We start from the raw sequence: 26,631 nt of genomic DNA, 5'->3' as shown, positions 1-26,631 counted from the left end.
AAACAAATTAAACACTGTTGGTTGGTACTGATATATATCCATATAAACTACACTTTTAAGCCAAATAGTTAGAGAGAGAAGTATATGATAAGTAAAATTAAAAAGTGCATATGAATATTAAATCACCCCCAATCATTACTTAACATTATTGGAAAGTATATATATTTTATTTTCCCCATCTAAGGAGATAAAAAATGGAGAAAGTGAAACTCAAAGGGTAGTAGTAGAAGAATAGGGATCGGGAGAAGAGGAATTAGGGCAAATGGGCTGAGGATGAGGATGACATAATTTTGAACCATTGGAATACATCAAAAAAGGGCTCTCGTGGTTGTGAACTCCTTCATATGTTGTTATAACATAGCTTGAATCATCTCTGTCTCTTTCTACTCTCTTTTTCACTCCGCACCCTCCACTTGAGCATTTGTAGTAATTCCTAACAATTTTAGAACATCAAAATAATAAATCTATATATACAAACACACACACCATAAAGAATTAAAATAATCCATTTAATCATAATCAATTAGAGCACAACTTGGTCTATAAAACACTATATATAATTATCAAAGAGACCTAAACTCAAATATTTATTCTTAGGTATAACGAGCTTAACACACCCGGCCCTAAGCTGAAACTAAAGGCTATATGTTTTATCATTTTAGATATTAACATATATTCTCTGACTATAAACAAAACTCCATACCTAAAAGGTAATAAACTAGTTAGACAAAGATATTAATTTGTGGTTAATTTCTTGCATTATACTATTATTGTCCAAATTATGATCAATTTGAAAAGGTAATTAAAGAGTATTGTTTTGAATTTGCGTCTTATATTAGACGTCATTAAATGCATAAAAAGAAGGAATTTTCATTTATCACATTTAGATATATATAACTAATGGCTCATATATTCATAACTAATGGCTCATATATTCATAGCTATCTATATATTGCCCCAATGAGACAGAGCAATAAATAGAATTTGAGATGATGTGTCTAGTTCCCATTTGAGCAAATTGGCAATTTTGTGGAGTGATTTAAAAGAAAAAGAAAATGTATTTTTTTCATGAAAAAGGAAAAAAATGTTAGTAATGGCATATTGTGTATAAATGTTGGAGTTTAACTTTATCCACTACTTGATATCTAATTATCAGCTTCATGAAATTCAACTTTTATTCCCACCACAATAAAAAGCTCTTTCTTATCTCTGTCTTAATCTCAATATTCTATCCCCTCTCCTTCTCTCCTACTATTCTAAGAGTATCGATGTTCAATGTAACTTAAAATTACCTTGGATGAGGGCTGTTCTTGACAGATTTTTTGCCATACTTCCTCCATTTGTAGCCATCATCCAAGATTTCCAATTCAGATTTTGTTATAAATGCAACTTTATGATTACACCCATTTCCTCTCTCTTTTTTTCTCTTTACACCCTTACCCTCAAACCACCCATCATCTCTGCAAAAAAGAAAAAAAAAATGAATATCAATATATTTACGTGCATGGTCTTTTATTAATTGATTAAGTAAATATATATAAAGCACTATAATTAAAAGCTCATTGATGTCACTTGCATGGTATTATTGTCTATGGATGTTGCTTTCATGGATCTACTCCCATCGCCGGTTCCCGCTTCGGACAACGAAAACATGGTGGTCTCGGCTTCAAGGCCGAAATCGGGAAGCGGGTACCCTGAGAAATTAAGGAAATCCATGAATGAAGAAGACGAGTCTTGATCAAGTTGTTGATGGTGGTCAAAGAAGAAAGTAGGGTTTTGAAGGGAGTTCATGGCTTAGAAGAGGAGAAAAATGAAGGAGAAAAGTGTAAGAGAGTTACTCGTTGGAATTTGTCTTGCTTTAAATTAATTAAACTTTATATAAAGTTTTAATTCTTTCTTTTTCTCTTTTTCTCTTTGAATGTTTGAGTCTTTCCCACTCAGTTTCGTTTCAACTCGGGCTGCCTGCCAAGAAGGTTCCTTCACTCGTGTCATCACGTTAGGGGTGATGGCGTCATCAATAGTGATGTCACTTTGTGGTTCAAAGTGGGTTCCCCTACGGTCTTTTTCTTTCGGTAAATTTAAGCATAATTTTAGCTTTTGAATTAATTTGTATTTATTAATTAGTTTTTAAATTTTGTATCTAACAAAGGTTTATTTTTAGATTTTGGTCTAAAAGAATTTAATACTAAAATCGTGAATAAAAAAATGTGATAAAACAAATTCAATTTAAAAAATTAAAAAACAAAAAATAAAATAGTTACCGAAAAGAATTTTAACTATTTCTTACAACTAAAAATTACTAAAAACATATTAAAATTAGATCGTATAATTATACAAAGTTGACAGTGATAGAGCAAAATTACAACAAATTTTGAACAATTTAAAGTTTAAATCGAGAATATTATATATATCACACTATGAATTTGATGATTACTTATGCCTTTTCCTCCAAAATTAACCTTGTGGTTGCAGTATTATTTTAAAAGTGATACTAATTAACAAATACAGAAAATAATAAAGACACTACTAAATACAAACTTATATTTTTAAAATTATCAATTTCCATAATAAAATTTCTCAGCATTTCAATTATGAAACAAATTTCATGAGAAATGACCTTAAAAAAGACAAAAATTTTCATTAAACACTTAAAATTTATCACAAGTGGATGAATTAGATGCCCCATAGTTACTATATATATATATATATATTCGAAAATGGAAGACTAAAAGAAGACTTAAACAAAATGGACAGGGCAGTGAAATGAATTTGAAAATTTTCTGTCCCTTTCAATCATCCTCATTTTTGGGGGGCTATTATATTTAGCAGACATCATGGGAAAATTGAATATATTTAAGTTTTCCCTAGAGAAAACAAAATATGATAAATTCTTTATTATTGATAATGTGATGATCCATAAGGTGTGTTCGAATTTTTTATTCTTTCGAGAATAGGTATGTTCATTGTTCATATACCTCCAAAGACATGTCTTGCATGAGTTAGACACATGTGTCAAAGATTAATTTATTAGGTTAAACTAAAAATAAATTGAATTTAACGGATTAATAAGGTATACCTACCTAAAATTTAATATCACGCGACTTTTTTTACACTCAAGTATTTTTTAGGGTTAGTAAATGTCTCAATATACACCTTCATCTGAATTTCCTTAAAAAAGCACGTGAAACTTATAATTTGTGTAAATTAAACTTTTAAATTTTCACAAGTTAACCAAACTTAGACCTTTTGGTATAGTTACACTTAGAAATATCGTCAATGCATATTGATTTTCAAATGTGTGTAGACCTCTTGAAATATATTAGTTTTAGAAAATGAATGATTAGATAACAAATACATTGACAATTCTAAAAAAAAAATTTGATTGAGTGTCTAAATTTATCGATTTTTAAAAGTTTATGAATTTGTTTGATACAATTATAATTATCACAGTAAGTTTTTCAAATGGAATGAATGAATTGATACACATGTAAAAATTAAATTTTAAATAATTATATATATATATATCTTTAGTTCATATAGTTTAAACTTATAAGACTCTAAAATTTTAGAAGTATAAAACAACATGTACGTGTGCTTATATATATATGGAACACTTGTAGAGGATTGATTATAAGGGAAAAAATAGCTAATACATATCTTTCACTCGATCTATAAAAGATTTCCAAATACTATGAAAGAAAGTAAATTATGTCGATCGAAATGGTATGAAGCTAAAACTTTTAGTTTTTGAAGACTAACAAGAATAATAGTGTTGCAAGTTTAAAATGATAATCGGATAAAAATTGAGTCATTTAGACTATTTTAAGGGAAATACATATAACATAGAATGTCGAGAAATGGTAGAAAAATAAGGAAATCGAATAGAATATCATTGAAAAAAGAATAATGATATTTTTAAGATTAAAGAGTTTAATAGTTGATCATTCAAATAGTTAGATAATAAATGCTAAGACTTTTTAATACGGACTATATTCGTTAAGGAGTCTAGTTTCTACGTAACAAATATGAAGAAAAAAAACAAAGAAATTACTCAAACTGTTATTTTAGTTGGGAAGAAAATCGATTACAAAAAAACGAGAGTCTTCCGAAAATAAATAAAGAAATAACAAAGAGAAAAATTGTACACCTCGTAATAAACAATTTCTTGAAGAGGAGAGAGGAAAAATACAAAAAAAAAAAAAAAAGAAGAAAGAAAGAAAATATCTGAATCACTCGATCTTGACGAAAACAATATATCTTGACCGCACGATCCCAATACACGAACATTTTCGACTAGTCAAAGACGGCGGTACGCATATTCACTGGTCGCCGTTCACAGTTCGCCGGAAATATCGCGGCAGCACAACCGGGTTTCTCCGATGGCGTTCTCTTCGATTACCATGAAATTCCCCCCCGTCCTTCACTTGCGAGCCCTTCCTAAAAGTTCTGCACCTCAAAGTTCAATTTCCTTTCGTTTTTCTCCTACGAAATTCAGCCGGAGTAAATCCTTATCGATTCGATCGGTTTCAGTCCCAGGTACGCTCTAATTTTTATTTTTCCCATCTGTTTTCCTCCTCGTCTTCCCGATATTATACTTGGCTATATCACCTTAGTTCATCGTTGTACTTTTTGGGAGGAAATTAATCAGGGTTTTTTTTTCCCTTTAGGATTGGATTGAAATTATAAATTTTTGGAGAACGTCCGGATTCGAGTTTTTTTTTTTTTTTTTTTTTTTAAATCAACGAAACGCAGGATTATATTGAAATTATTGGTTGCTTGTAATCGAAATTGATAGCTGGTGGAAGTCTTATGTTGAAATTAAGTAACAGAATTTTAGGACTTGGTTGTTGATTTTCATGGAAAATAAATTTCCCCTCTACTTGTACTGATGAATTGTTTATGAGTTATAGTTCGAGATCCAGTTGGTGTTATACAAACCATGAATTTACGTCTTTGTTTTGTTCTAATGCCTAAATGATTAGGATGGATTGGTCTTCATGTGGAGGCAAAGATGTTCATTTTTTCTTGTGTTTGATACCATCGGTTGGTTGTTGGTTTTAGAGCCCGTTTGTGAGTGGTTTTGAAACGGTTAATCGATTTTTTTCATGTTCAAAACCCCTACGGAATTTGTCTTTAATCATAAAAAAACAATTTAATGTTTGATAATTGCACTTTTAAATGCAGTTTCCATATCTTTAAATAATTTTGAAAGACTAAAAGCATATTTCAAGTCATTTTGGATATGAAAAAGGGATTTTAACCCTTTCAAAATAAGTCCGAACATGCACTTATATATCTTCTGGTGCAAATTATTTGTTGTTTTCTCTATGGCACTTTCCCTTTGCCTGTTACTGCAGATCAAAAGATAAAACCTTTTAATCTTGTCCTATATTTTGCATATGAAATATGAGTATATCATGCATTTATGATCAAAGTTTGCCTGGTCATCTTATGTTTTCTGTGATTAAACAGCTGCGCCAGCATCCGAGAGTATAGCACCTGCTATCTCATTAACTGATAATGCATTGAAACACTTGAATAAAATGAGATCTGAACGTGATGAAGATTTGTGCTTAAGAATTGGTGTCAGACAGGGTGGATGCTCTGGTATGTCCTACACCATGGAGTTTGAGAACAGGGCAAATGCTAGACCTGACGACTCGATTATAGAATATAATGGTTTTGTGATAGGTAAGAGTTATGGCTTTTCTTTTTTTCTCCTTGAATTTCTAGTGAGAATTTTACTAGTGATAGTGCAACTGTTGGAAGAAATCCTTTTTTCAATGCTTATGGTAGATAATCCATTGCTTTATATACATACCTTTTCTTTTCTTTTCTTTTCTTTTTTTTTTTTTGGGGGGGGGGGGGGGGGGGGGGGGGGAGGGATAATGGTTAAGGCCTTAAGGGCAAGTTCTCAAATTTCCTTAGGATGAAAGAGGCTTACTCTTTTATAGTTTTATTCATTCAGATAGTGATGGATATTCTATGAGCCATATGTCATAAATTTGTAGGACTCTACAATAATAATTTTTCTCTGTAGTTCATAATCTATCTTTTAGCTCCAAAAGAAAACGGTGGTATACATAAGTCTAGGTTTGCATTTTTTTTTTATGAATTAAACTGCTTTCATTGTCATTGAGAAAGAATGAAAGAATACAAGGGCGTGCAAAGAAACCAGCCCACCTAAACACCCCAACTAACAGAAGGGGACCAACTAAGTAAAATGTTACCAATAGAGTAATTACAAAAGTGCTTTGATATCGAAGTCCAAAGGGAAACATGAAATCTAATCAAAGACCAAGTCTCACTATGCTCCTCTCCCTACCTCTAAAGACCCTGTCGTTCCTCTCAACCCAAATATCCTAAACAATAGCACACACCCCAACCAACCAAAAAAATCCCCCTTTATCATTGAAAGGCAGACAGAGGAGGAACTCATCGGTCATCACTTTGACACTCCTAGAGCCAACAAAACAAACACCAAACTCCTTCAGGAAAGAACTCCAAACTGCCCTCACATAATGACAGTCCCAGAAAAGAGGTTTAGGTTTGCATATTGTTAGATTGATACTTTCTTTCCCATGGATCGGTAGAGGGCAAGTTTTTTCAATTTTTCTTAGAATGAAAGAAGCTTACATATCATGAGCCGCGTGCCATAAATTTGCTGGACTCTACAAGAAGTTTTACTCTATAGCTCATAATCTATCTCTTCTCTTCGACACTCGATTACTTGAATTATTTGACATGACCAATTCTTTATGCTAACTGATAAGTAAGTTGCATGACAACTTTTGTCAAATATATTTTTCTTTAAAGCAGACTATTCAACATAAAGTTGTATATTGTTTCAATTCCTTGATAATTGCCAAAGTGAGCATAGCTCAACCGGCATATGGAATGTGTTAGTGATAAAAAAGTTTGTGATTCAAAACTTCGTCCTCCCACCCTTGTTGTTACTAATGAAAAGAGTATCCTCGATGATTGCTCTCTACTCTATTGATAAAGCAAAGTAAGCATCTTTTAGTGAACTATGAAAGTATTTTTTTATCTACTTCGTTTTCCTCTATGCCCTTTTAAGTTGTACCGTCAGAACACGGATTTGAGTTCACTTTTAGTCTGAACTTTTGATACAAATTTCCCTCTCTTCTTGTTTTGTAGTATGTGATCCCAAGAGCCTACTTTTCTTGTTTGGAATGCAATTGGACTACAGCGACGCACTTATTGGTGGGGGATTTTCTTTCAAGAACCCAAATGCTACACAAACTTGTGGTTGTGGAAAATCATTTAATGCAGAAATGTAGGATCATATTTTGTTTATATGAATGATTCAATAGAAACTTGATAGTTTCAGGTTAAAGAAAACATAGAATGTATAAAAACTCTTAGTTTGCTTGACAATTGATCCTAATAGTATACCTTCTATTACTAGTTCTCTGTTGGTGATATTTCCGCTTTAGTCCTTCTGGAAAAGGGAATTGGCCTTTTAGCTCTTCCTCCTTACTTTCTTACAGATTCAATTCATGTCTTTATCAAACATAGGCTAAATTATATATAAAAAAGTTGATGTTTAAGATATATCCGTGCTTTTAAAAAGTTGAAATATTACCTTTGAAATTTCGTAAATGTCTAAAACCGGTTGTAGTGTTGGAGAGAAAGTTGACGTGTTTAAATGTTATCATTTGGCTAATTTTCTATCTGACATTTAAAAGAGTTTTTACTTGGTAAAAACATTGTCATAGGTTTTAAATTTTGGGTAGGTTTGAATTATATTTTTGGACGGTAGAAGTTACTTTTCAACTTTAAATCTTATTTTTAAAAATATATATATTTTTAAAATAAAAAATAAAATTGATGCGGTGATCAACCTATACAGAGATCTACATACCTTGTAATCGTTTTATCAAAACATGTGACACGTGACCATAAAAATTAGAAGGAAAAGTTCGAAAATAGTTACATACATTTATTCTTGTCATCGCGACAATCTACACAATCTAAATATGTAATCTATAACTTGATTCAACTTTTTTCTAGTAAGACACTACTTATTTATCTAAAAATATGTAGTAAGTTGATATCAATTAACAGTGAAACACATCTAATAACTATGCCACATTTCTGAATACCCCAAGAAAATTTTTAATAATTTACAACTATATAAACCTAACAATTAATCCAATCTTTTTTAGAAAAATAAAAAACAAAACTTCTAATAATGGAAACTTATTACAAACATTTTGTATAATTCAACTGAAAAAGGGGAAAATAAAAGAAAAAGAAAAGCAAAAATTGATGGAGTATTCACTATTCTTTCCCGGTAGATCTTATCCATCCATTTAGAAAATGAGTGTAAAACAAACCAACGGTGATGATTTAGAGGTAGAGCGAGCAAGGAGGAGCAGACTCCACTGAACCATTTCAAGTAGTCTTCCCCTCCGGTTCGCATATTCGCCTCCTCTTCAAACCAGGGCTCTCTCTTCGCATATAATCTCACTCCCAATTCTCAATCCATTTCCATTCATCGAAGCATTCCAACAAAGGCGCAAGCTTAGCTCCACCATGGCTCTCTCATCTCGTCTCTTGTCCAAATCCAAGCAGGTTTGCCCTTTCCCACCCTGGATCGGTTCTGTTTACCCTACTTTTCACTCTCTCTGATTCTTCATGTTTGATGTTTATGAGTGATGTGATAATCGTTTTTTATTTTCGTTCTTCCGTTTTCTATTCCGAACTGGAGCTTGTTATTGCCGAATACTCTTATGGATCCTGACAATGGTGAAATCCTTGACAATTTCTTTGCCCCGTAATTCGATTTTTAATTCTTTTCTTTTCTAATCTGTTGCTTTTTGGAGGTTTTGGGATCTGGGATTTTAGGGTTTCTTTGGATATTGATGTAAAGTATGTAGGTTTCTATGGTTTTTTCTGATATTAGTGGGCTGCCTTAAAGACTTTAAATTTTAGACGCATCGTTTGGAAATGGTAGTCTGTTTATATTGTGGAAATGGTTTCTTAATCAATGTTGCATAGAGGTGTATGATCATTGAATTAGTTGCTTAACGTGTTTTTTTTTTTTTTTTTTGGATTCCCCTTTGCTTTTACAGGTGCTTGGCAGTCAAAGTATTTTACACCAGGGGCATGCTTTTCCTGTTCGTCATTTTGCAAAAGAGGCTGCTCGGCCTGCTCTCAAGGGAGATGGTGAGGCAAAATACGCTCAATTAGTGAGAAAGAGAGCTATGACGTTTGGTTTATGTCTATTGCACAGTTGTAGTTATGTATTTAAGGAATCATGCATGAAATATGTAGAGAATTGCATAAAAAATATGTACATAACGGCAATGAAGCTACATTATTGGTGTATCAACTTCTCATGTGCAAACTGATTTTGAATTTTCTGTGATTTTATTGATAATGTTTTTTTTTCTGTGGGTGCCAAAGAAATGCTGAAGGACATATTTTTGGAAGTGAAAAAGAAGTTTGAGACAGCATTGGCTGTTTTCAAGAAAGAGAAGATCACAATTGATCCGGATGATCCTGCTGCTGTGGCTCAATACGCTAAGGTCATGAAAATGGCGAGAGAGAAGTGAGTGTTTTTGCATGATTACCACATTTCTAGTCAAAACCTCTACGGCTACTTGTGGATTGAGCCCTATCATTCTCTGTGCAATTAACTGGTGCGGAGTGGTAGTTGGGTCAGTTTACCTTTCGAGCATATCAATCAAATATCCCTGCCTCAATTTATACTGACTAGCTCAAAAATAATAAGTTAATGAAAGATCAAGATTATGGGGTGTTGAGTTTTGTATATCTGAAATCTTATGTAGGTATCTTTCACCATCTGACTTACATTTTAGCATTTGGTATTTTTTGTTTTTAGTTGCTTCTTTTGAGCGTCCTTGTCCTTGTCCTTCCTACACACTTTGCTTAATGAAATTCACTCTCTGCATTTTGTTTGGAACAATTTTGTTCCAGGTGAAATAAAGAGGCATTGCTGGAGAATGATGGTATGATAATCATAAATATTCTTCTGGGACTCACAATTTGGTGATCATGTGTTTTATTGGTGGCCGACAATCTGGAACTGAAGTTAAAATTAATCAGTAATAGGAAACAAATATTTCGTGGGCTTCAACTATTAAGTGGGGCAAACACTAATGTCATTTTTTTTTAATTTAGAGTGTACCACTTTAAAGGAAACTAGTTTCCGAGAATGGTACATATAGGATTCTTATTTATTATTGTGTCCCATGCTGCATTTCTTGAGGTATCCTATTATCTCTTCCTCACTAAAAGTTTAAGTTAGAACTACCTATATAACTCAAACACACAATTGCACAACCTATAGAACAAATCCTGTTCTAGTAAGGTTGTCATTAAGATTAACGTGAGTTACAATCTTAACCCTCTTTTTCCTTCCTCGCAGGGCAGATCTATTCTCAGAATCACAGCGAATTAAATACACAATTCAGACAAGAACCCAAGACATCCCTGATGCCAGATCATACTTGCTGGCACTGCAGGAGATCCGGATTAAGTATGTTCCTCTTCCATGAACTTGGATTCCTTGTCAACCTGAGCAATGCATTGTCAACATTTCTATCGGCATATTAACGGTTGTGGTATCATGAATATTTAATTTTTTAAGGGAGACCTGGAAACTTTGACGAGTATCAATCGAAAAATGCTTCAAAACCCCACCAAAATTTCTAAATAAATAAATAATCTACTGAAATTGAACAAAAGAATCTTCGAAGTCCAGTACATTTACATGTACAAAAGCTAAAGTTTTACTAATTAAAATTTCAAAATGGCTTGGTTCTTAGTTGTTTATTTTCCTCATCTTTTTCAGTTCTCGTGTCAGCTTGTACAGACATTTTGGCCTTCTGCCTCCTTAATTTTCAGTCTGGTCTTAAATATTTTCTCTAACCAACAGAAGTCTGTTGTATGGTTCTGTTATGGAGTTGTTTATTCCAAATTTTAGGGAATTACGTTTTTTTTTTGGGGGTATTCATTGCCCATGCATTCATTCTTATACTTGAATCCTGTGGCATTTTTCTGATGTCGATTGCCAGTGCATCAGTTCGTTGTTATACTTCACTCTTCGTTTCTTGACCTTATTCATGTGTACCTTTTCAGGAGAGGTCTCAGTGATGACCTTGGTGCAGAAGCTATGATGTTTGATGCTCTGGAGAAGGTTGAGAAAGAATTAAAGAAACCTCTCTTGAGGAATGATAAAAAAGGAATGTCTATTCTCATGGCCGAGTTTGACAAAATCAATCAAAAGTATAATTCTAACTTTTTATGTTTTCCGTTTATTTTAGCTCCTTGCCAAAAAAATTAGTGGTTTAATAACAGACGGTTATGTTGCCATGGACAACGAATAAATCCAAGGTTGCCATCAAGAACAAAAGATGCCTAATAAGTAGTAGATTTCTTTTCTAATTTCAATCAGACGCTAGCTGTTAGAATCTAAATATCTGACAGAGACTCAGGATAGTTGGTAGCTCCTACATTCTTACAGTTGATCGATCCTTCTTTAGGATATTTACAGTATTTTGAGTACTTTGTTTAAGCTTTTTTTTTTCCAATCAGGCTTGGTATTAGGAGGGAAGATCTGCCCAAGTATGAGGAGCAGTTGGAACTTAAAATTTCCAAGGCACAACTGGAAGAGATAAAGAAAGATGCTCTTGAGGCAATGGAAACTCAAAAGAAGCGGTATGTACTTTGATTATTATACTGCAAAAAACATAGCCTTAGTTGATAGTCTAGTATGAGCAAACCGTGTCTCTGTGCTTCTTCAAGTGTGATGATATTCTATTCATGTACAGCCGCCTTTTGCGTAGTTTGAATGTTGGAATAATCTTGCCCTAAAAATGTATAATGTGGATCGTATTTGATTGGCATTACGGTAGATCTGTTTAGCTCTCATCAAATCCTTATTGAAACGTATTCGACTTTTCCCTCTTTGTTTTCAGTGAGGAGTTTAAAGACGACGAGATGGTGGATACGAAGTCGCTAGACGTGAGAAACTTCCTGTAGATTTTCAAAGCTTTTTCATTTGTTTTGTGGTTGAGAAAAATCTGTCAACAGAACTGATTCGGCTGTTTATGAACACCGGGATACATCTCTTTAGCTTGAATAAGAAAAGCAGCTCTGATGTTGGGAGTGCATCATTTGGCTGATGTTTGTTCCCGAATTTTTATTTTTATTTTTATTTTTTCTTTTTGTAATTCATCCTACCATGTTACATTGCCAGGTGATAACTGGATGGATATTGACAAGAAATTTTCATTCGATCATTCGGCTGATGTGGTTCCAAATTTATTTTTCAGTGTGATTTAGCTTATTTGCTCTAATTAATTTCATGGAGCAAGTGTTTAACTTTGTAATATATTGTTGTAAATCTTTTATACCTAAGGTTGAAGATCGCTTTCCTTAGAAAGTGAATAATTCCACCAGAGAAAAGTTTAATATCTAAGGTGGAGGATCGCTATGTAAGGCTGCTTTTATACATACAAAAACAATGAACTTTGTAGCAAGAAAAAGAAAAGAAAAAAAGTAATTAATTTAAATACAATTTTAATTGGGAAATTATTTCCAGTCTTCATTTAAAATTTCTTGAACGTGCAAAACTAAAACTAGAATTAAACAATGATAACAATAATTTGCCATAAAATTAGGGATTTTTTTGGTAAGTCATGCGACTCGAGAGATGCAGTTACGATTCATTATCTTCTCAACATGCTGCTCTCAGGTAATTAAGTGTAATAAATCAACACCTCACAGGGAGATATAGTTAGCATTTTTTATCTTATCAAAATACAATATGCACCATGAAGTTAAAAAATAAAACCTATAAATTACATTTAATGATGGAAGTCACAGAAACAACGGGCCAACATTCTCAAGGAAAAAGGAATACATAGATAGTAAGAGTCGCAACTTTAACCTAAACAATAATGGTACAAAATCAAGGCTAATTAGCCATTACTTAACAGTCTCATCTTTTGTGTTGTTTTGAACTCAAATCTGTAATGGTTACTGCTTGTTACGACTTGGTTTAAACCTTCTTCTTCTTATTTGATTTGTAACCATCATCTTTACTTCGCTTTTTACTGCTTTGATCTTTTTCTTTCCTTTTCCCTTGCTTCTCTGCTTTGGTTTTATTAGATTTTACACTTACAACTCCACCAGATGGAACCTTTCCACCACCACTTTGCAAAGCACCAGCAAAATCAACATCTCCATCCACAATGGCATACTGCTGCAGCATCCCAACATCTAACAATCCCTCATTATTCATTTTCATTTTCTCCTGTATTTCAATTCCAGAAAAGAGTCGGTATAAAAGACAAGGGAGTATGTGTGCGCACGTGTAGTTGCATCGAAAAAAGAAGCACGACTCATACCTCAACTTGTTTTGCAGCTTCATGGAGATCATCGTCCACAGAGATTTCATGGGGTTCCAGTGGAATCTACATTTAAAGTTATGTAATTGTAGCAATAAATATCACTGTCGTATTTAAACAAATTGCCAACTTCGTAGTACTATTATTAGGTAGTTTAATATTTACATTTATCTTTTCTTTCCATAAGAACACACGGCAGGAATGATCAACCAAGGATACTAAGCTTGTTACCTCTCTCATACGTGGCATAGTCGATTCTATCTCCTTGGATGCAATTCCATAAAGATACTTATGAAACTTTTTCATGACTTTGATAAAAAGTGATAGTATCTGCTGCCTCTCCAACTTCATTTGTCCCTGTACAAGTGAAGCAACATCCAAAAATTGATAAGTGTAACATGTAACAACAATTAGATGCCCGCCTAACACCATGACACACAAAAGAAAAAGGAGTAATTCTGTAAAGTCTGGCAGGATGTCACGTTCTAAAGACATTCCTCTTCAATATCAAAGTTATGTCTAAAATAATGAACTACTCACTTTATAGGCTGCAAACTTACCTAGTAACTACAAGCCAATTAACTACAAACTAACTAGCTAAAACAATAAATAACTAAACTAGTTGAATAAAGGGTGGGTAATTATAATGGATAACAATTTTAGGATAATAATTAAGTGTATAGCAACATTTTTTAAAAAATTGTAAATATAGCTAAATAGTAGGCCCACGTTCCTACTTAATAACTAGTACAAAAAGCAACAATCCAAAAGGATAATATAATCAGACCTCAATATAAGTAATATTCCTTAACTGCAGTCCAGTACAGAGCAACACAGATGCCTGTGCGTACGACAAAGTAACTGGAAGTTTCTCCATGAAATACAATTGAGCAAGTAATGGAACAAGATCTAGTATCTGTAAACGAAAGAAGAATATTAAATGTGATACATCATGCTTTGTATAACGATTTGGTATGCATAAATTGTGCTGCAGGTAAAAACCTTATGAACTATCCACAGTACGGGTAGGGAGTGAAGAGGACGGGGTGCAAAAAGAATAGGAAAAAAATTTTACCTATAAAATTTCTTATTTTCAAACATGTATGTCAATTTGATTAAACCATTAATAAAATTCAATGCATAACTCCTGATACTGTGCCTTTTCCGATAACACATGTATGGAGGCATGAAATCTGTAACTATCTTTGAATCCATCCATACAAAAACAAGAGAGATGGGGAATGATAATCTTACCAAGTGGAAATCAACAAGATTGTCTGCATAGGCTTCCAACCGCTTCATATCATGGGCGGACATAAGATATCTTATTGCATTTAAAAATTCTCCAATAGTATCCTCAGAAGGATCTAGTTCCGTGAAGTTAATTTTTGGATCCAAGACACTAGTAAAATTTAAATCAAATTGTCAACTGAGGTAAGAAAAGACAAATGTAGAGATGTCCATTTTCCCTGACGGGTCGGAAGCCGAAGGCACCCACTCCCAACGGTGAGCAATAAGAGAGGGGAGTGGGCAAAAAGACCCTCTAAGGTAAATGGGGACGGGAAATTCATTTCCCTTCCCCATTCTCCACAATGTTTATTTTCATAATTATTTTTTAGAAAAGTAATATATATACATACAAAGATGTCTTTATGGGTCAGAATGATTTTAAATTCTTATCTCTAGATAATATTGTATGAATAATGTGATATTTTTAGTAACCATTTAAATGATGATTCATTATGGAAAACCAACTAATGTTTCTTTAAGAAATCATCTCATTGATTTTTTTTTTTCTAAAGAGAATTAAAAGGGGGGAATAATTCCCAGCGGGCAACCTGACACGCGAATTTTCTGCAGGAAATCTCTACCCCAATCCCCACAAAATTAAGCAGGAAAGTTTGCAAGGTTGGAGAACGAAATGGGGGATGGGGATGGGGAGGCCCATGGACATCTCTAGGCATATATTATATAGTAGGTCATAATTAAATATACTTACCTCATTGCTAGCTTATATTCCATTCCAGGGAAACTAATACCCAAGAGTCTAATAAACCTTAACCTGAAATCTGTTTGGATCATAAACGTAGAATCAAATACTGCATATAGCACAGGGAAATAGCACTTCTAAATGTAAAAACCTCACCTCGGTAAAATGGACCAAAAAAGCCCCATTGTGCAGATTCATTAGCTTCAATTTCATCATTGTTCAAAGGCTTTAGGACCATGCATGTATGCTCACCCGTCACAGTACTCTTAATCCATGAAAAGAGAAGGGAAATATAAGAAACCGAAAAGCACTTTACCTTACTTTTTCATAAGAAACAAGCATATGAAATTGTTCACAGTGATCAAACAGCATAAAATCTAGAATCCAACTCAACTGGAATCTGGCCAATGTAGAATGGGGCAAATTTATGTCTCCTCCAAAAGCGAAAAAGATCCAACGTGAGTCCAAAAGAAACACCAATATAATGAAGTTTTTCAGGTCGTCGTTCACGGAGAGATACCAGCAGGGGAGGAAGATTAGTTCTAGGCTTTATGCTTTCTTCCAATAATGAAACCTGCATGGACGAGATCAGGGGTAAGCCCAAAACTATCGAAGTGTAGATAAGAATATAAAAGACATGCTATTGTTATAAGGAACTGCTGGCTTTCTCGAAGCCCATAAGGAAAATAGATGAAATAATATTTAATTCGCCTTCATCCATTAACTTAAGCTTCCGGGTCAATCAACGATTTAAGATGGTATCAAGTTGACGATCTTCAAACTCCTACAATGTTATTTCCTCCCCAATTAAATTAATTTCCACTTGTTGGACCTTCTACATATTTCCAACCCACAAACAGGAGGAATGTTAAATGATATAATATTAAATTTGTCTTCACTTGTTATCTTAAGTTTTTACAGTCAATTGGTGATTTAAGAAATACATCGGTACTATTTTAGCAATTTCTTATTAAAGTAAATGAGGAAAATGCTAACAATGTCATAATGTTCCCACAACTTGCTAAATTTTTTGTACCAACATGGACAAGAATGGAGAGGTTTTTAACAAAGTAAGAAGTCTCGAGTGACATTTTGTAAAATTACCAACCCAAAAGCTTAAGCTGATAAGTTAAAACAAATTTAATATATCAATAATTCAACATTCTCTCACTTGTGGTCTTGAAAATTTGTAAGATCATAGTTTAACGATGGAATAAGCAAGTCACCTTCCCAAGTGCATTGATCTAGAGCATCAAAGAGAGCTCAAACTGGGGAGGAATATATTTTCAAAGAGTTCTGAAGAATTTTAATTAGAGCCTACATAACTCACTGTAGCATTTTCCTTGAGAAAAATTTCTATATTAATACTTAATGTTTGCATTACTATCTCTATTAGCTTGTTTCATCTGAAGAACTTTCTCTAAAGTAGACATGGCCCCCTAAGGAATAGGTTAACAATAAACCACGCAGTCTTCCGTTTGATTTTTTTTCAAGTAATTATGCTCTATAGACTATCATTACCTTGACAAATTAAAGACCTGACATTTCCTCTCATTACTGTAAATCTAATTAAATAGATAAAGCATGCATAAAAATAAAATTAAGCGGTAATCACACAATTAAAACCTGCATAACTTTTAGTTAATCAGCTTGGAAAAGAAAGTATTTATAATTATGCAACCTTTTCTGCAGCTTCGGTAACTCTAACATGAGCCTGAACATCCTCATCTGATATTTCAACTTCAGTAATAGGAGCAAACTGACCTTCAAAGTACCTGATATACAGTAACGGAAGTATGGACCTCTTAGAAATGAGTGTTAGCTTCTTTTTTTTTTTTTTAAAGAAAGGAAACAAAGCTCTTCAATAAGAACATGAATAGACAGACTAATGTTTGAGTACAGTGAATGAGTGTTAGCTTCTTAATATGGTAAACTAAGCTTAGTTTGGTAATTTTGTTAAATTTTACTGTTTCATAATTCGATTCCTCTGGAAACTGAAGCCATAGGCTTCTGAATTGACGACTTTGGAAGGACTTTCTTGAATGGAGATTTTTCTTGAAGATTCTTGAATAGAAGTTAAGCTGATAGGCTGTACTATTTTCATAGTCTGCTATGTTTATAGGAAATTAATAAGAAACTTTAGACACCACAGATTAGACTCTTCTCATTTATTCAATGAAAAGTTATATTAAATTTATCCTCACCCACTAACTTAAACTTTTGAGTTGAGTTGATGATTTAAGATGCTATCAGAGTAAGTTGCTACAGGATGTCCTGAGTTCAAGTCCCTGCGTTGTTGTTTCCTCCCTATTAAATATTGACTTCCACTCGTTTGGTCGTTTTTCATAATTCAAGCCACAAGTGAGGGGAGTGTTAGATAATATATTAAATTTACCCTCACACACTAGCTTAAGCTTTTGGGTTGAGTTGGTGATTTAAGAGTGTTTTTTGTTCTCAAGATTCAAAGTGTACTTGATGCATACGGGTGAAGGTTTAATCTTGATTCTTTATGGTTTCAGGTTTGTTTGTTCCAACAATTTGATGATTTTTTTCAAGAAACCTCTCAAATGAAAGAATGCATAAGCATACAACAATAGCTCGAAAAATTACTATCTTCTGGATACTATGCAATCAAAAATTCTAAACAAGGGGTTTAGGTGGGTTAATTTTTTCTTGGAAAGAAGTTATACACCTCGTCACTTTTGTGGGTACTTCATCAGCTTATCTCTCAAATCAGATTTTGTAACTATTTGAATTTTTTTACATATATTAAACAATTGGGAAGTCCTTTTGAAAACAGTTGGCCTTTGTTGGCTTCGGCCTTTCAAATATCTAATCTATCACGGAGACCATATTTTGGGCTGTGCTTCAATTTTAACACAACTCGTCCAAACAGCACCAAGGACTTGCCCGTCTTTGTATAGTGATATGATCACATTTACAAAAGAAATCAAATTCTTTAGCTAAACCGGGTCAGATGTTTCACTTGGGGAATGTGGCTAGAAAGAAATGACAGAATTTCAACAAGAAGCTTGATCATTTGGAATTTCCGACAGCTACTTTTCTAAATAATGTCTCTTTGTGTAGATGTTTTACTCTTTTTAACTCTTATTTTTCGCCCCAAATTTGAAGACCTTCAAGTACCTTCTTTCGCTTGGGTTCTTGTTCAAATCTTTTCCTCTGTTTTATTATTTCACGCCATCACACTTATTTTAGATAAATCGCTATGGATTCCAGATCTTTATATTTGTATTTTTTTTCCTGCTCATGTACCATTCAAGGTTCAAAAAAAAGAAAATTTCAAGATTAGCCCCAACTTCCGATCTGCATAAGGATTGAAAATCAAAAATTAAATTTTGCTCAAAGTACTTCCTTACCTGGTCAAAAGTTCTACTGCTTGTGATCCATATCCAAGCTACAAAAATGAAATTGCACGATTAGAAAAGCTTACACAACTTGGACGAGCACACTTGTACAATATAGCCAAAGCATTACCCTCATGGCACTTGGATGGGTTGCAATCCGTACTATTCGAGCACCAGAAAGACTGGGAAAATTTGCTTCCCGAAACTGTTCACAAAATTTCCATGGTATTTGGTCCCCAAATGGCTGATGACCAGCACTCAAGCTTTTCATAGCAGATTTACGCGAGATTTGTCCTTCAAGGCAGACCTAGGCAAAGGAAAATTGAAATAATCAAGAAATCGTAAAGATAGGAACGTTGTCCAGAATTTAGATATTTGACATAAGGCGGGCATAAATCTTAGAGAACCAAAAAAATTATTTAGGGGAAGAAAAACTAACATCAATTATGTGAAAGAGAAATGGACCTTTTACATCCACCAAAATTTCTCAAATTCTAGCTTAAATCCATTTATATACGATTGGGTTTGCCGTAGCGGTGCTTTTATAGAACCATCATAGGTTAGCCTAGGAGTAGAAAAGCATAAAATTTCTCAAATTTTAGCTTATTGCTTAAATACAATGGACGGTATTTTCCCCCACTTGCAATCTTTCTTGCTGTTGAATGGAATTAAAAAATATCATAGAGTGAATTGGGGTTGCACTTTTCCAGTGACTTCTACAAGGTAGTTTTCTTATCAACAAAAGAAAAACGAAAAACAATCAGATAGATATCAACCTGAACAACACACAAAATATCTGGAAGTTGATTACTTGTCTCATCAACTGGGCCTGCATTTCTACCGTCAGTAAAAACCAGCTGCTCACAAGCAGGTCAATACACAAAACTGCAAGACATACCAAGCAATACAAATAGATGGTGTGCTGGCGCATCTGCCATCAGTTGCAAATCGTTGGGAGAGTTTTTGTAGTGAGAAGCAACGTAAAGGGACATCATTCGCTGCAATTATCAGAGTACCAGAAAATATGAAGGCACATATAACACAGGAGCCCCAGTTTCCAACTAACATATCCAACCATAAAATACAGATCGTATTATTTGACACCAATTACCTGCAAAAACAGCTCACTATCTCTGTGGTAGGAAAAGAGTGTGTCTCGATTTACATAGTAGAGGTCACACTCACCTGGCGGAGGCAATCTGTTCTCAAAGAACAAGATGGAAAATAATCATCTTTCTACCATCAAAAGGGAACGGGAGGTAAAACTTCTAAACTGAATTCTTTCCCATTTTCTCCTATTCCTCCTTTGTACAAGTACACTTTTTTAAAAAAGGAAACAGACTCTTTATTCATATAAATGTAAAATGAAAGATATTAATGCTCTAAGCATGAGGGTTATACGAAAAGTATAAAGCATAAAGCATAACTAGATCAGCAGGCGCACCCAAACATCTCAATTAGGTTGACACCCCCTTGTCATATTCTTAAAAACATAAAATCAAAGTACGTTTGAAAGACAACCTAACCTGTTAATAGGCGGGATTGAACTGGTCACATCTAAGCAAAGCAAACCATGGAGCCATAGCTCAATAGGATCCGCAGAAGCATATCGAATGGATTCACTTAGTTCTATCTTTTTGAACAAACGACCTACATTCAAATTTGTGTGAGAAATTAGCAAATAAGCCAAAATTGGGACGAAGGGTTTGTCTTTAAAATTTCTAGGTAGGTAACTTTTGTTTAGGATTTTTTAGAACTTTTAAAGACAAACCTTCCAAAATTGGAATGAAGGGGAATGTATTTTATGGCTCAACAAGATAGAACTGGTGTAATTTGCATGCTACAGCAGAAACCATCACGTTGGCACGTAAAACTACAAGTCTAGTTCTAAATTACCAGAGACAGAGCCTTCCACACTCTTATTCGAAACCTGGCTTTGCTCCTCCAACTGCTGCAAGAGCTTTAATGATAATGATCGACCAGTACCCTCATACCTTTAGGTGCAGACAATGAAAGAAGAAAGGTATTACTCATCGCTTCAAGATCAAAAGAAACTAGAGAATCTACGCATTTAAAATGCCTTCGAGGATACTTCCCAACATAGTATGCAACAAGAAACTCAAAGCGAAATAACTAAGCAGATAGCAAAAGGCTTAACTAAAAAGAATCAAAGTAATACCCATTCACAGTAGATGAAAGGAAGACTAAGTAAGGACCAAGTAAAGATTTAACAACTGGCAACGGTATGGCTGCTGCTTCATCAACAACCAACAGCTCAACCTGAGAGAGTTTTTCATGCTCCTGTGGCTGTATGTACTGCACAACAAATAGAATACAAAAAGGAAATTGATCAGAGTCTATGATGTTATCTCAGTTAGAAAAGAGATATATTGTTCTTTAGTTCTTGTTACTTAAATTGAAAACTTGCCTTAACATCAGGATAAACACGTCCACCAAGGAAAATGTCAAAAGAAAAGGTCAGAGAATCTACCAACCTGAATTGTTTGTCTGTGTTGTTTATAGATATTAATGCGCACTGTTGCTTTCTTGAATTCCGGGTTGGTACTCTTCACCACATCAAAGTCTATATGTTCCTGTAAACACATGTAATATCCACAATTTTAAATAACAAGGATAACACAGATCCAATATAGGTCATCGGAGGAAGAGATGAAAGGCGCAATTGTCTTTCCCAGTGTATCCCCCCCTCAAACACCAGAGGAATCAGAAATATCAATTTTTAAATAAGATCTTAACTGAAAGAGAATGCAATAATAGCACCAACTTCTATATAATTGCTAATAGCCCAAGAAAAAAAGGCTTCTAACCTGAAAGAGAACTCAACAAGGATAAGGAATGCTTTTTCAAAAGAGACCCCACCCCACGGGATTGAAGTTTTATGACAAGAAGCATCAATTAATAGCAATATATCGGGGGGGGGGGGGGGGGGGGGGGGGGGGGGGTGTATACTTCAAAAATAACAAAACATCGGCAGTGTCTCAATATTTACCGAGTGTGACCATCTAAGATTACTGATGAAAGATCACAGGGAAAATTGACATTTGATACAAACCATGCAAGGGCAGTATTGCATACAACTACAAAATACCAGCCCCACCAAAAAGGAGCTACAAAGTGTAAGGGACTCCAATCCAAGGGTAATTTTTGTTTAGAAACTAGCAAATAAGCGAAAAATGGGATAAAGGGACTGTCTTTAAAATGCCACACAGAAAAAATTATCTACCTATAAATTTTAACCTACTTGATGGAGGAGAAAGTAGAGACAGTTTGGGACAGAGAATGGATAGAAAATAGGCAAAAGAATAACTACAAGAGAAATTTCTATAGGGATCAAAGGTCTAAAGCCTAGAGTCCCTTCTCCCTCGAAACACCTGCTGATTATGAAGAATAGAAAGCAGATCCACAACCTGTAGTGCCTCTTTGTTATAAAGACAGACAATTAAAGCCCAACAACAAAGAGGACGAATTATGCCCAAAATAATAAAAGCCACAAAATGCAACTTCTTTACTCGAAGTATAGTATAAGCAAGGGAACAACTCTTGAAAAGGTTTAGCTCCTACCCACCGATCCTCCTAGAAACAGACATTTGTGCCCCTTCCCCTAACAAAGGCTTTTATAAGGCCCTTTGGCACCACCAACCGCTACCCCTCATAAGGGTGCAGGGCATACCGGCTCACAATGACTTTGTGTCACAAAGCATCTTGCTTCATGAAGAACTGCCACAACCATTTCTCCAACAAAGCCTCGTTATATAATCTCAAGCTATCAATCCCTAGCCCCCACTCCACTGACTAACTACAACCTCCACTTAACCAACACACGCAACAAGCTTGAAATGGTATAATTCAAAAACATAAACCCATGAAGTTAGAAAGAAAAAGAAATTAGCCTCATATAAATTCAATTGAAAACCCTTGAAAGTAATTTAGTGTAATAAGATTTTTCATCAAATTCATAAGTGATATTAGAAGGCATGTCCATACAAATGAAACAGTAAACAATCTTACCTTATATTCAACTGCATTCAGACCCTTGCAAACAAAGTCGAACAATGTTTTCAGATTCTCAGGACTGGGTGCAGTAACAAAAATATTGGAGTACCTTGAACATAAATACTCTTGTCAAAATACAATGGACTCTTGTATTTAAAAGCATATTGTAGTAAACGGATTTAAATAAACACTACCCAGCAGCAACAGCCCCAGCAACTGCCAATCCTAAAGCAGCTGATTTGCCCCGACCACGACCAGCAAGCAATGCAACTGTACATCGAAGTGTCTTATCCAAAATTGCATCCAAAAATGTTACAACAGCCCTTCCCTATAACGTATTAAACAAAAAACTCCCAATCTAAGTCGTGAGTGAAAAATACAGTCAGATTAGTTATAGACTGAACTGCAATTTGTAGCAGAAATCATCTAAACCTGGTCCAGCGTACAACACTTCTTTATAAGAGGGCCAACAGGGAACTCATCACTTAGCTGTTCTTTCAGATTCTTAAGGTCCCATTCTCCTTCAGGAAGCCCCTCTGAGTCCTTTGTAATGAAGAGAAAATAATATTGTTAGATAAATAAGAATTACAAAGAAGAAAAGGTGAATTAGAACTTCAGAGGGAATTACAAAGAAGAAAAGGTGAATAGAACTTCAGCGGGGGTAAGTTATTTCTTTTCTTTTCTCAAAGAAACAAGAGCAACCTCACTAAATATGGGGTGTGCAAAAAATTGTGACAGAATTAGATGTAGAAAAAAGAATCAAATTTGAATGAATCATGCCCGTCTGAGAACTCCTCATGGTTTCACCCATTCAATGGGCAGGAGGACAGGCTAATGCATTTGTCCATGCATAATGGGGTGCCTATATGCCATTTAATTGCATGTTTTAAATAATTATCATGCGTCAAGGCTATATTGGCATGCATTCATCAAAAATAATTTTCAGTTGCACATTTAACTTCATGATTGGCACCTAGCACCCTCTTTCTACAATACAAAATTTCAATACATGCACAATCTTTATCATTTTTATAGGTTTACATGTTAATATTATAATTCTGAATTTTTTAAACATACGCATTTTTTAAAAGTAAACTTTATCAAGCTACTCTTAGAAAATGAGCTTGATATGAGGTCCTTTGTAAAAATTCGTCCAGCAACAAGCAAATCCATTAAGAATATTAAGAATATTTACAACAATCACACACATTTCTTATTTCCCTTTCACAATTCAATAAAGCTTCTTGTTTCAATTTTTACCAATCTCTCTTATTGTCAACTTCTGCTCCCTCTATTGCCACAATTTTGAGCCTCCAGACCAGATCATTAACTCCTTTAAAAATATTAAGGATGAACTTCTCATTCAAGAGAATGTAAAATCAAAATGTATAGAAGCAATCCCCAAATATGAATGGAGGGACATTATGTACAGCCAAGTAGATTCCTACTGGCTTTCCGCTAGTATACTTAACTCATTTGAAATTAGGACATTTATTTTTTTAATAATTAAACAATTAAATTAATACTGTACCCAGGTAATTTCATTTTGGCAAAGAAGTTTATATATATGTGAGTGTGTGTCACGTGATAGAAAATCTTGTTCATACTGTTTTGCAATCTATAGATGCTGAAATGTACCTCTTTCACTGGAATTGGAGTAATTGACCTTATATGGGAGGAAATTGGTAGTACATTCATCTCGTCATCCATTAAAACGCATGCTTTGCATGATGCAAGTGACAATAAAAAGCGTTCATTAAAGCGACCAGCTGCCTCCAAATGGGATTCTGTTCGATACCTTTCATGAACATCCTGGCATCAACCTCTATGAGATGTTTTTGAAATAATAAAGAAGAACTATGAAGGGTACAACGAAAACTATATCATGGTCTAGCATCCAATGAATACCGATATTTATATCATAAAAAAATATTTAGCATCCTACTTGAAGAGTAAGATCAAAATTTAGACACAGAAAAACGATGTCAACATCAGAAGCTAAGGGCACCAGGAAAAAAAATGTTACCAGAGCCCAAAGAGATGCATTGAATCAAAAGACTGCCTCTAAATCCCTCTAAAAAACTGTATTATTTCTCTCCCCGAAAATTCCCCACAACATAGTAGCATACACCCCTACATAGCCAAAACAGGAACAACTGTGTATTTTACAGGAACGTCAGTATTGATACTCCTACGTATGAATAAAGACTAATTACTACATCCATTTTGAGTGATTGCCTCTATATAGGATAATGCTAAAAATAAAATAAATGGTTACAAGAAACGAGAGAAGGGTCCAGTTAGGGTTTAGTGAAGTCAACTAGACATATTGATTCAACATTTCAAAGAATATCTTTTTGCCACATATCCTTCTATGTAATTCTTATATCTTATATAAAATATTTAAGAAGCACAAACACTTTAGTTTGGCTTGCATGTCCATGTCCGACACATGTCGAACATTTGGACACTCTGACACTTGGTGGACCTGCTATCAGAACTTGTTTGTGGAACAAATGCATTAGACACGCATAGAATACTCGTTGAGTAGACTAAAAGGACATACATATATAAAGTGAAGTCTTGCAAGCATATAAATGCATCAATTCATTCATTATGAATTTTCTTTCACCATAAAAGTCATATATATTTTTTAAAAAATGAATATTTTAATAAATGTATCCTTGGCTGTGTTGTGTTCTAGATTTTTAAAACATGGCATGTCGCCATGTTGTATCCATGTCCAATGCTTCTTAGTAAAATATACTGCTCTAAATGAATGAATAAGCTTCCGCTGAAAAAGAAAACTTGTAAAAATATAGAAACCGCATACCATGACCATGGTGTAAAGACTGGTCAATGAGGATAAGGAACGTAACAGCAAGATTATTAATCCACCACCCTCCACTGTTTCTATGGTTCTTGCAAGCAGATTGGGGGTCAAAGCTTCAAAATCCTAATATCAGGAAATGATGATTATAGAAAACAGTGACAATTTTTAAACAGCCGATAATTAACTATGAGAAAAGCTGGATAATAATAATAATAAATAAATAAATAAAACATTTCTGCAGTATGAATATCTACCTGAAGTATACACATTCCGAATGTATTACCAAGAATCCTTTCTGAATCTTTGTACAAACAATATGTTATTCCTCCAGTTTCGAGAAAAAGAGAAAAAGGATCGACCTTCTCAGGATCCAAAAGCCCCCTCTGCATCAACTTTTTAACTTGCTTTGCACGTTTTTTCCTATGACTGTCACATATAATATAGACCCAATCAAATATCAAACAGTTTGATGTTAGTTAAAAAAAATTAAAGAAACCGAAAAACAGTTGGATAATAGAAAGCCAAAAAGTACGAAAATTCTACCATTCAAGAACTAACCTGCTGAGCTCAAGTTTATCTCTGTAGCACCAGAGCACATTTGGCCTGGATTTGATCGTCGCCTTACTTAACATGTAGTGGAGATTCACTATCTGTAAAATTCCATATAAAGCAATCAACTTATGCTATCACTTCCCTCGAGTGGAATTTAGTACTGGAAATATATCGTACTAAAACCAAGTATAAACCGCCCAACATCATCAAATAGAAATGCCCAACAATTAAAATAATAGAACGGTCAAACCATCACCGGAGAGGGAGAAGAGTACCTGATCCCGGGACTTATCTCCGATGATTACAAACATGGAACGATGCCTTGATTTGACACCATTTTCAATGAGAGTTCTGATACGTTCGTCTACTTTCTTCCTCATTCTTTGATTTGCTTATCTCCGTAGGATTGTCGCGGAAGTTGTTGTCTTTCCGGTGGAGCTTAACACAGCAATATTGGGGAGAGAACTTATCTGC

At 34.2% G+C, this 26,631-nt stretch overlaps 4 protein-coding genes across 4 annotated transcripts; 2 read left to right on the top strand and 2 right to left on the bottom strand.

The window, feature by feature from the left end:
• Window positions 1-85: 85 nt before the first annotated feature.
• On the bottom strand, window positions 86-1,858 carry LOC103484689 (probable WRKY transcription factor 51). Its single transcript, XM_008441909.2, has 3 exons — window positions 1,577-1,858; window positions 1,293-1,460; window positions 86-433 (listed from the first exon to the last, which is right to left on the bottom strand). The coding sequence occupies exons 1-3, from the start codon at window positions 1,789-1,791 to the stop codon at window positions 211-213; spliced, it is 606 nt and encodes a 201-aa protein (XP_008440131.1). The 5' UTR covers window positions 1,792-1,858; the 3' UTR covers window positions 86-210.
• A 2,196-nt stretch (window positions 1,859-4,054) lies between these two features.
• Window positions 4,055-7,432, top strand: LOC103484688 (iron-sulfur assembly protein IscA, chloroplastic). Its single transcript, XM_008441907.2, has 3 exons — window positions 4,055-4,536; window positions 5,473-5,691; window positions 7,159-7,432. Exons 1-3 carry the CDS (start codon window positions 4,380-4,382, stop codon window positions 7,299-7,301), a joined length of 519 nt encoding a protein of 172 aa, XP_008440129.1. The 5' UTR covers window positions 4,055-4,379; the 3' UTR covers window positions 7,302-7,432.
• Window positions 7,433-8,397: 965 nt separating this feature from the next.
• Window positions 8,398-12,293, top strand: LOC103484687 (probable ATP synthase 24 kDa subunit, mitochondrial). Its single transcript, XM_008441906.3, has 7 exons — window positions 8,398-8,598; window positions 9,099-9,192; window positions 9,433-9,577; window positions 10,418-10,528; window positions 11,131-11,277; window positions 11,587-11,709; window positions 11,970-12,293. Exons 1-7 carry the CDS (start codon window positions 8,560-8,562, stop codon window positions 12,031-12,033), a joined length of 723 nt encoding a protein of 240 aa, XP_008440128.1. The 5' UTR covers window positions 8,398-8,559; the 3' UTR covers window positions 12,034-12,293.
• Window positions 12,294-12,833: 540 nt separating this feature from the next.
• On the bottom strand, window positions 12,834-26,582 carry LOC103484684 (RNA cytidine acetyltransferase 2). The gene is made up of 26 exons (XM_008441904.3): window positions 26,433-26,582; window positions 26,164-26,255; window positions 25,860-26,031; window positions 25,606-25,728; window positions 24,411-24,584; window positions 23,205-23,315; window positions 22,967-23,100; window positions 22,788-22,881; window positions 21,254-21,352; window positions 20,938-21,074; window positions 20,655-20,752; window positions 20,285-20,408; window positions 19,870-19,957; window positions 19,657-19,756; window positions 19,535-19,587; window positions 18,889-19,065; window positions 18,771-18,808; window positions 17,075-17,168; window positions 15,788-15,967; window positions 15,550-15,658; window positions 15,403-15,472; window positions 14,658-14,805; window positions 14,191-14,319; window positions 13,635-13,760; window positions 13,404-13,469; window positions 12,834-13,309 (listed from the first exon to the last, which is right to left on the bottom strand). Exons 1-26 carry the CDS (start codon window positions 26,535-26,537, stop codon window positions 13,055-13,057), a joined length of 3,096 nt encoding a protein of 1,031 aa, XP_008440126.1. The 5' UTR covers window positions 26,538-26,582; the 3' UTR covers window positions 12,834-13,054.
• Window positions 26,583-26,631: the final 49 nt, after the last annotated feature.

The sequence above is a fragment of the Cucumis melo genome, chromosome 8 (genome assembly GCF_025177605.1).
Source record: "Cucumis melo cultivar AY chromosome 8, USDA_Cmelo_AY_1.0, whole genome shotgun sequence".
In the NCBI taxonomy this organism is placed as follows: Eukaryota; Viridiplantae; Streptophyta; class Magnoliopsida; order Cucurbitales; family Cucurbitaceae; genus Cucumis; species Cucumis melo.
This window is presented reverse-complemented; position numbering and strand designations above follow the sequence as displayed.

Coding starts and splice junctions, on each gene's coding strand:
- LOC103484689 (XM_008441909.2), bottom strand. CDS start 1,791: ATGAACTCCCTTCAAAACCCTACTTTCTTCTTTGACCACCATCAACAA. Junction 1,461..1,576: donor TCCATAGACAATAATACCAT/GCAAGTGACATC, acceptor TCTTTTTTGCAG/AGATGATGGGTGGTTTGAGG. Junction 434..1,292: donor AAGAACAGCCCTCATCCAAG/GTAATTTTAAGT, acceptor TAAAATTGTTAG/GAATTACTACAAATGCTCAA.
- LOC103484688 (XM_008441907.2), top strand. CDS start 4,380: ATGGCGTTCTCTTCGATTACCATGAAATTCCCCCCCGTCCTTCACTTG. Junction 4,537..5,472: donor TCGATCGGTTTCAGTCCCAG/GTACGCTCTAAT, acceptor GTGATTAAACAG/CTGCGCCAGCATCCGAGAGT. Junction 5,692..7,158: donor ATATAATGGTTTTGTGATAG/GTAAGAGTTATG, acceptor CTTGTTTTGTAG/TATGTGATCCCAAGAGCCTA.
- LOC103484687 (XM_008441906.3), top strand. CDS start 8,560: ATGGCTCTCTCATCTCGTCTCTTGTCCAAATCCAAGCAG. Junction 10,529..11,130: donor CTGCAGGAGATCCGGATTAA/GTATGTTCCTCT, acceptor GTACCTTTTCAG/GAGAGGTCTCAGTGATGACC. Junction 11,278..11,586: donor TTTGACAAAATCAATCAAAA/GTATAATTCTAA, acceptor TTTTCCAATCAG/GCTTGGTATTAGGAGGGAAG.
- LOC103484684 (XM_008441904.3), bottom strand. CDS start 26,537: ATGAGGAAGAAAGTAGACGAACGTATCAGAACTCTCATTGAAAATGGT. Junction 24,585..25,605: donor GTCTTTACACCATGGTCATG/GTATGCGGTTTC, acceptor GGTTGATGCCAG/GATGTTCATGAAAGGTATCG. Junction 14,320..14,657: donor ATCTTGTTGATTTCCACTTG/GTAAGATTATCA, acceptor TTTCGTTTACAG/ATACTAGATCTTGTTCCATT.